The 8,954-nt window shown below is 47.3% G+C and overlaps 2 protein-coding genes and 1 long non-coding RNA gene across 6 annotated transcripts in view; 1 reads left to right on the top strand and 2 right to left on the bottom strand.

The window, feature by feature from the left end:
• The window catches only part of AIMP2 (aminoacyl tRNA synthetase complex interacting multifunctional protein 2), a 6,823-nt gene extending 361 nt beyond the window's left edge, over positions 1-6,462 (top strand). For 2 of the 4 annotated variants that reach the window (XM_011363855.2, XM_023532807.1), the window contains exons 2-4: positions 2,874-3,080; positions 4,859-5,090; positions 5,941-6,462. In XM_011363855.2, coding sequence (XP_011362157.1) covers positions 2,874-3,080; positions 4,859-5,090; positions 5,941-6,329 — 828 coding nt within the window. In that variant the 3' untranslated portion in view covers positions 6,330-6,462. Of the gene's footprint in view, positions 1-70; positions 346-2,873; positions 3,081-4,858; positions 5,091-5,940 lie in introns of those variants that run through there. The other 2 variants (XM_011363856.2, XM_011363854.2) reach the window with 2 other exon arrangements.
• Positions 6,463-7,211: 749 nt separating this feature from the next.
• Positions 7,212-8,954, bottom strand: part of EIF2AK1 (eukaryotic translation initiation factor 2 alpha kinase 1) — a 27,742-nt gene continuing 25,999 nt past the window's right edge. Inside the window, exon 17 of the mRNA XM_023532771.1 lies at positions 7,212-7,502. Coding sequence (XP_023388539.1) covers positions 7,353-7,502 — 150 coding nt within the window. The 3' untranslated portion in view covers positions 7,212-7,352. The remainder of the gene's footprint in view (positions 7,503-8,954) is intronic.
• The window catches only part of LOC111742280, a 1,909-nt gene continuing 457 nt past the window's right edge, over positions 7,503-8,954 (bottom strand). Inside the window, exon 2 of the long non-coding RNA XR_002781250.1 lies at positions 7,503-7,745. This is a non-coding gene — a long non-coding RNA (uncharacterized LOC111742280). The remainder of the gene's footprint in view (positions 7,746-8,954) is intronic.

Genomic DNA, 8,954 nt, shown 5'->3' with positions numbered 1-8,954 from the left:
CGATTCCCGCATTTCCTTCCCGCTGATTGGTCGTGTGAAAGGTCGCAGCCGTGACGTCAGAGAGCCTGAGCCAATTAGAGCAAAGGGGCTGCGCTTTCCTGAACGCAGCTGTGGGACCAGAAAAGACGTGGCCGCCGTCCATAGTGGCGTTTCACGGTTTCTGACCGTTCGTGTCCCTCACCCGCCAACTCTTCTCCTTTGGCTCCCACGATGCCGATGTACCAGGTAAAGCCCTATCACGGGGGCGGCGCATCTCTCCGTGTAGAGCTTCCCACCTGCATGTACCGGCTCCCCAACGTGCACGGCGGGACCAGCTGCCCCGCGCCGAATGCGGGCCACGTGCAGGTAGGAGAGAGCGGTCCCCGCCCCACCCCACCCCGCCCTTCCATCTGTTCAGTGCGCAGGCGCCTAGGCCTCCCTCCCGCCCAGCGGAAGCTGGCGCCTTGGCCCGGCTCCCTAGATTCGGGGCCTGGGAATCCGGTCTCTCCAGGTCTGGGTGGTGGGATACGACCTGGCTCCGTCATGCGGTGGGGACCCGGCCTGGCCTCCTGCCCCACCCCCGGCCTCCCGCGCCCACCGGTTCCCTAACTTTTATCTGTTGAAAGATCAATCCATCTTGCATCTATTTTCTTTTATCGCTATGGTTACTTAAACTTTTTTATTCCGAAACTTTACCCACAGAAAAGTAAAGAACACGGAAATGCTCATTTTAAGAATAAAAAGAACCCCAGTGTCACCACCACCTAGGTTAACTAACACACATTGTTACTGCCCCCATTAATCTACTCCGAAAGGTCCCAGATTTCCGTGATCATCATATCCTTCCTTTCTCTCCTATTGGGCCACCTAAGTCTACATCCCTGAACCACGTAGTCTTGCTGTAAATGGAAACATGCTGTTTGTGTCTTGTCATGTCTGGCTGCTGCTTCTAGACATCATGATTTCAGGACTCGCTTTGTTGTGTGAAATGACGAGTGGCGGTCCTTTCTGCAGTCTGCTGTTCAGTCGCATGACAGTATCCCCACGGTTTATCCAGCCCACTGCTCACGGTGTCCGCTGGTTATCGTATTGTAAGCTGTTTCAATCTGCAGTGAATATTTTTGTACATGAGCCGGCATAGGATATTTACCAAGGGATGGGGTTGCTGACTCAGTAGGCAGGTCTGTCTTTAACCGTATGTACTCGATAATTTGCTTTCCAAAGTGGTTATGCTGATTGGTGCTCTCACCAGCAGTATATACAAATTCCTGATGCTGGCCCCCTCCCCAAAGCCTCTAACTTAGAAGACACACAGTCCCACTTCTCTAGTGAATGATAACAATGTGGATAGACAGATAATTAGAAATCTAGCATATCCAGGATAACGAGAGCGACACAAAGAATAAGCTGCTTCTAAACTCTGTTCCACCCAGAAGTCAATCATATTTCTTTGCTGTTTGATCTTAAACAAGAGCAGCAAGTGAGGGGAGGTGAGAAAGTGGTGATTCACCTCTAGGGTAAAGAGGACTTAACCAGATGAGAGAAGAGCCAGGAATGTTGCAGATGGAACGAATGAGTCAAAGTCCAGTGGCAGGTGTATGGTCTTTGGGAGTCCAAAGGACAGTGTGGCTAGAGCACAGAACAAGGGGAGAATTATGTGAGAGGAGGCAGCCACAAGACAAGTCATACACGCTGTCTCTCAAGCCAGGTTAACAGCTTTGCTTTTTTGGCCTAGAGGAGGTGAAGGGATCTGCCTTTGTTTTACTCTCTCTGGCTGCCATCCTAGGGATGGATTGGAGGGGTGGACCAGAATGGGTGCAGGGTGACCAGTGGAAGTAGGCCAGTGAAAAATGTGTCTCGGGCTTGAGCAGTGACAGTGGAGGCATGCTTAGAAGCTGATGGATTCCAGAAAATTGACAGCACCAGGCAATGAATTGGATCAACATGAGAAGGCAGTGTTCCCAAGAACATTAAACTTACCAGCACACAAATGTGAGCAAATCCTCCTCCTACACTCGTAGTGTTGTGAGTGCATATTTATAATACACTCAAAGTCATTGACATATTCTTGATTGTTCTGTCTAGTTATGACATGTTCTCAAGTTTTATGTATTTTCTTAACTCGAAATGGCTTGTCTGTTGTGAGAGCTGATGAATCTGGAAATAGGCTGTACAATGGGATTGTATTGGGAAGTTTATATATATATATGTATATATTTATTTATTGATATTTATAAGGTAAATCTATACAGACTGAGACATTGTGACTATTATTGGTAACTTATTACGTACCAGTCACTGTGCCAGGCAAGAAAGATGCAAAGATTCAGTGAATGAAGGATATAAGTGTTCCGTATTTATAAAGTTGAACATATCAGCGGTGAGAAAGTTCTAGATGATTCTGAGAGTGCCAGTACTGCCGAGATAAATGATTTGGGAAATTGATCAGTTGACAGACTTCCCATGGACAGACTTCCAAGCCAAAGGACACTTTTAACTGCGTGCTACCTTTTCCCTTCTATAAATTATTGAGTTACATTTTTGCTGCCATCTTTTTCTATTTGGTTAAGCAAAGTGTTTTGAACTAGCTTGATATTAAGAATAGAGAACAGTTTGTGTTTATATCCTGCCCCTCTCTGTTCTTAAATTACCTGAAATTAGAGTCATACAATTTCCAGGTGGCTTTCGGTCACATTTTTTGTTTTAAAGCATTTGTGGATCGATTTGCAGGACCTATTGTACTGTGGGGAAAATAAGATGATTCTGCCACTTCATTTTAACGTCTTCTAAAAGGTGGGAGGTTTGATGACTTTGTGGAAGTAGAAGACAAGTGATCAAATTAAACAGACTGCCTCGATGTTAGAGGAAATGAACACTGGTGTTGGTTTGTTTAGGGAGAGTCTTACCCATCTCTTCAAACTCTTGAGTCCCGTCAAGATGATATTTTAAAACGTCTGTATGAATTGAAAGCTGCAGTTGATGGTCTCTCCAAGATGATTCAGACGCCAGATGCAGACTTGGACGTAACCAACATAATCCAAGCCAGTGAGCCCTCTGCGTTATCAACCAGTGCATTAGACTTAAATTCAGTGCTTGGAAAGGTAAGTTCTGAGTTCTTGGACAACTAAAGAACCACAGCGTGCTGGGTGGTCATTAGTGGCGGAAAATTGTGCTGCTGAGTGAAGCCTCGCTTTCCCGGTTTTCAAAAGCGGTACAAAGATCATGTTGTTTTTCTCTCTTAAATGAGTGTGCCTTTGTGCGGAGCATGTTCCCGAGCTAGGAGTGAAGCCAGAGTAAGCTCTAAGGACTTTGCAGACCTGGTGAAGAGCAGGGCAGAGAAGGAAGTCGAATTACAGCTTCTGACTGTTTGGGCAGCATTCCCGCAGCCGGAGCCCTGGAGAAATGGGTCTATGTCCTTCGCTCAGTTCGGCACAGCCGACCTGGACTCTTCGAGAGTTGCCTGAATTTCAGAGCTTTGGCTGCCCCGGCCAAAAATCCCACCAATCCTTTCAAAACATATCACTAAAAGCCAATCATAGTCTCATAGTTCAAGTGTATTTTGCTTAAATTCAGCTTGCTTTATGAAAATTAAGTTGTATGAGCCACCTTTAATGATCAGTCTACAGGCTTCAGCTAATTTAGGGTATAATCTAATAAAGGATGTCTTATTATAAAGTGTTATTTATTGGAGGGTGCAGAAGCGTTTTTCCCAAGAATCCCTGCTAATAACCCCCTCCAGATTTGTCGATGGCAGTGGTATAGCTTAAGGTCCTAACAAGTAGAGGCGGTCCTAGTGGCTCCCCCAGGGACCTAACCTCGTTACCTCCACCCTTGTGTATTCCTTTAGCACCCGGTACACGTTTGCATGCACCGAAGACCCAGCTACCTGGCCGTGTCCCCAGGGAGCCATTCTAGTTGATGAGTCGGTGACCACGCACAGCTGTGCCGGTCTTAGGGCGCTGGGAAGCCTTCCCAGCGCATGTGGTACTTAAGATGAATTTTGATACCTCAGAAGGCACAGCGCCACGTAACACACTGTGCTCAGAGAGCTGCAAGGCATTTGTTGCAGCTCGACACGAAGGGCATTGGTCAGGAGAGGCCACCAGAGGACGGATTGTGGCTGGCTGGGTACAAGTGGCATTCATTGTGTTCTGCGAGTTCATTTGTTATCAAGAGCGCACAGAAATAAAGTCTGCATCTTTAGATGTTTTGCTGTGTCAGTTAATACCTCGTTTTTCATACTCTCCCACCTCTGCCAATGATATCTTGAGCCGACACCATTTTTACTCAAACACAAAGGACACAGAAACGATCAGGTCAGGTCTTAGAAAGGTTTGGTAAATGGAGCTGTCACTTGGTATCTGCGGGGACTGGTTCCAGGATCCCTTGCAGATACCAAAATCTGTGGGTGCTCAAGTCCCTTCTGTAAAGTGGCAGAGAACAATGCATCCACGGGTTCCCAGCAGATCGAAATAGTTTTCAGTCCCCAGCTGGTTGAACCTGCAGGTGTGAAACCCGCAGATACAGAAGGCCGACTGTAATTGCATGTGTTTGTTTTTTTTTTTTTTTTAACTTAGGGACAAGTAGAAGTGCCATTCTAAATCTGTTATTATACTAATTTGACAGTAAAGTCAATTTTTTTGTCAGGAGCTGGCAGTACAGGCTTAAGGGGTTGGCGTCAGCTCGCAGCCCAGCTCTGCTTCATACTGAGCTGAGTGACCTTGGTAAGTCAAATACCTTCAGGACTCATTTCTTCAGGTGTGAGGTGGGATCATAGTAGCACTTTCTTCATGGGACATAGGTTCCAAGAATAGCACCTGGTACAATTACACATATTCGAATTGCTGTCACTATTATTTGCTCTGGGTTTTCCCCTCAGGATTACGGGGCGCTGAAAGACATCGTGATCAACGCGAACCCCGCCTCGCCTCCCCTGTCCCTCCTCGTGTTGCACCGGCTGCTCTGTGACCACTTCAAGGTCCTGTCCACTGTCCACACGCATTCAGCAGTCAAGAACGTGCCAGAAAACCTTCTCAAGTGCTTTGGCGAGCAAACAAAAAATCAGTCTCGTCATGAGTATCAGCTGGGTTTTACTCTAATTTGGAAAAATGGTAAGTAAGGGGGACCGGGTTTGACCCACATCCTGTGTCATGATACGTGCACCATGATTTTACTAAGAGGCGGCAAGGGCTAGGACAGTGACGTTTCTGAGCTATACAGACTCTTCAGCCACTTGTGTCAGGTCACTGTAAGTCTGGAAAGCCTGTGGAGTGGCTGCATGAGAGGAGCACAGCTGAGTCTTGCCCCAAAGGTGTCTCCTTCCCCTGGGAAGCCTCTGGTCTCTGACGGAGGGCACAGTTTTAGGGCCGATCCCATCTGACCAGCCAGAGCAGGGAGTAGTGGCTATCATAGTCATCTTGCCCTCACATTCCAAAACCCGTCATTACGGGGACAGTGATGTTACCTTTTCAGGTGGCCATAAAAGGATGGCAGGATGTCGTTTTATTCACTCTCCCACTCTTCCCTGGTTACGTTTACACAGAGGGAAGTGAGTTGGTGTCGTCCACCCAGTAATGCCTGAGCTGCCCTCGGCTACACCCTGAGGCGACTGTGAGGGCCCAGCGCCTGCCTGGGAGACAGGACTCCTGGTTTCCAGCCCTCGCCCTGCGAGTCCTTAGGTGCAGGGCCAGAGACGATAGTCCGAGGTCCCTGCTAGCTTGCAGACTGTCATCGTCAAATACCAGGAATGGTTACTTTTTGACAGTTTGTATTCTCTAAACATAGTTTAAACTTTCTTAAATATTATACCTTTTGGAAACAGATTGAAAATGTGATTTTCTTCCTGAAAATACCCTTCCCCTTGCTGCCAGCTCCTGCCGTCCGTCAGTCCCCTGCCCACGCTGTGCAGGCACTTCCGGGTGCTGTTCTTGCTGACATTGCATGGGGTGTTTTTCCTTTCAGTGCCAAAGACTCAGATGAAGTTCAGTGTCCAGAGGATGTGTCCCATCGAAGGAGAAGGGAACATTGCCCGGTTCTTGTTCTCTCTGTTTGGCCAGAAGCATAACGCTGTCACTCTAACCCTCATAGATAGCTGGGTGGATATAGCCGTTTTTCAGTTGAGAGAGGGAGGCAGTAAAGAAACAGCCGCCGTGTTCCGCTCCATGAACTCCGCTCTCGGGAAGAGCCCGTGGCTCGTCGGGAGCGAGCTCACCGTGGCCGACGTCGTGCTGTGGTCTGTGCTCCAGCAGACGGGGGGCTGCAGTGTGCCGGCGCCGGCCAACGTGCAGAAGTGGCTGAGGGCCTGTGAGAACCTGGCCCCCTTCAGCACTGCCCTCAAGCTCCTTCAGTGAGTCTCAGTAGCTGATATGAAAGAGTTTAGATTTTCAGAATGGTGCTGTTTCATGCCTGTCGTTGGTAAAGAGGCTTGTACTAAAATAAAAGGATTTAGGCCAGTTGTCGAGTATCAATAAAAGTACCATGTAATTTGTGGTTTTCGTTTTATTTAAAATCCAGCAACATTATGTGCAGTATACCATGACAAGTGCCAGCTACGTGGGAGGCACCTTTGGGGGAAGAAAACGAACATCACATCGCTACCTCTGAGGAATGTCAGCTGATGGGCAGTCAGTTGCTGTAGTAAGGAGGACACCAGGGGGACAGTGCACGAGCACTGACAATCAGCTACTTTGGGATCATTTGGGAGCAAGAAGTACAAAGCTTCGAAAGGGCATGATTCTGGACTGACGTCAAGGTGAAGGTGGAGAGCACGGAAGTGGGCTGGATGGTGGGCACTGATGGGAAGCTGAAGTTCTAGCTTGGAGGCGGCAGGGAGCCCGTGGAACCTTTGAGCCAGGGCATGAACTGAGGCGTCTTTCTAGTGACTGACTGGCAGCAATGTGAAAGAGTGAGAAAAAAATGGCAGCTGTCAACAGTCCAGTGAGTGCAGGCCCAGGTGTGGGCAGTGACGGGGTGTGGGGTATGCTTAGGTTCCTGTAGTAGAAACTTCTAGAGGAGGACTTGGTGGTCAACAGACAGAATTCAAAGGGAAAAAATGAACTGAGGATTTTTAAACTTAGCCTGAGACCAGATGGACAGAAATATTAAGAAATCCAGGAAGAAGAGCTTGTGGGATAGGACAAGGGAAACAGCAAAACGGGTTTAGTTTAGAGCAGTCTAAAATTCAAGAACGCTAGATCATAAAGGAACTAGTTAAGGAAAAGGCAGTTTAGGGGTACTTTTACAAACTCACTTTAATAGGTCACATACGAACTAACTAAGTACAATTAAGTATTCCACCACCTATATCCTGATAAAGTTTAAAAAAATACATTCCAGTTGACTTTAGTTTAAAAGAGTGGAGTCCACTTTCATATTTATGGCACCTGATTAAGGCCAGGCGGGCTCACCCCATTTGTCACGTCCTCCTTAACCCCTCTGTCCTGAGAAAGGAGGCTTAGCTGCTTCTTTAGTTCTTCGATTTCTTTTTCTTGCTCTAGTATCTTCATCTGTAGGGTGAGATTCACCTGTAAAAAAATTTTAAGCTCCGTTAAAATGGCTTCCTTTTAAATATACAGGCATGCCTCACTTAACACAGTTCCAACATGCATGGATCCCAGATATCAAAGATTAGGGAAATAAACATGGTTCAAGTGTCAGTCACCACGGTATAGTAAAAAAACGCTTTAGTCTATAAGACACTGAATAACCGACACGTCACGATCCGGGACCAGTCACATTACTTCTGTTGGTCATTGGTCACTATACACCTGTTAGTTCACACACAGGCAATGTAGTTGTGCTGCCTCATCTCCCAGTGATAAACTCAAGTGACATTTTTAAAAAATGGACAACTGAAAGGGAACTGGCCAACAAAGATGGCAGCTCAGCAAACAAAAGTGGAAATGCTGGGTGTGAAAATCCAATCAACCGGAAATAGTGTCACAAGAAACAGCTGACATGGAAATGCTAACCCTGCCGCCACTACACAGATCGGGTGGGTAGCCACAGGACAGTAAAGGTGACCTGTCAACAGAAGGGATGCAAAGGATGAAGAAAGTGATACCAGCAAAAACACTTCTCATTAAAGGAACTCAGATTTTATAACACCGAGAGTGCAAAGGATGCTGGAAGCCGATGCGAAACCAGAGAGAAGTGTGACAAGTCACCACCCGAGAGGTACTCGCTCCGTCCCCAAGCTGAAGGCAGGCACTGCTCACACCACCCTTGAAGCGCTTTGACTCTCAGCAACAGCGCGCTGAATGTTAGTTGTACAGTTTTCTTACGTCCACATACATCCATAACCGACACTAAGAGTTTTAATGTTGTTACAAACGTTTTGAGAGGTCACAGAATAATCGTGACTTTCCCCACTGATTATTAAGCGTGGCCTGAGCTTCGCACGGTCATTTTTACGGTCCTCCACTGCGTAAAGCGAGAACTGCCTGTACATACGCGTTTTATCTATATGGCTATGTACAGGTTATTTTATAAAAAGTTCCACAAGACAGGAGAAACCCTTATCATAAACACCAAGTACCTGGTCTCTAACAGCTACCTTAACTGTGATCCCATTGGAGGAGATCACATAGTCACGTCTGCCATTTCAAAAGACTCAGAGTACTCCACCTACCTGTTTACTGTTCAGGCTAGTAAAAAATTCACTGTTTTACTTGAAAATTAATAAGTCTTAAATAGAAGACAGTCAACTAAACAGTTACCACAAGAGGTTCCCACACCAGTGGGCACCGGAATCGCGTTGAGTTTCTGCTCAGGCGGGCCGCTGCCCCGTCTCCCCGAGATTGCCTCGCTAGGTGGGGGGCAGGGGAAGGGCCCAAGAAGTCTATCCAGTCCCGGGGATTTCATGCTGCTGGCCTGGAGGGTACAGGTGAGGACCACTGAGTTCATGCCACCCTGCTCCAACGGGGCCCACGTAAATCACAGGGGCTTTGAAAGATGCAGATGCCGTCTCTGTGTCC

Source organism: Pteropus vampyrus, unplaced genomic scaffold, assembly GCF_000151845.1.
Source record: "Pteropus vampyrus isolate Shadow unplaced genomic scaffold, Pvam_2.0 Scaffold90, whole genome shotgun sequence".
Lineage (NCBI taxonomy): Eukaryota > Metazoa > Chordata > Mammalia > Chiroptera > Pteropodidae > Pteropus > Pteropus vampyrus.
Note: the sequence above shows the minus strand (reverse complement) of the source record. Positions and strands in the feature narration are given on the sequence as shown.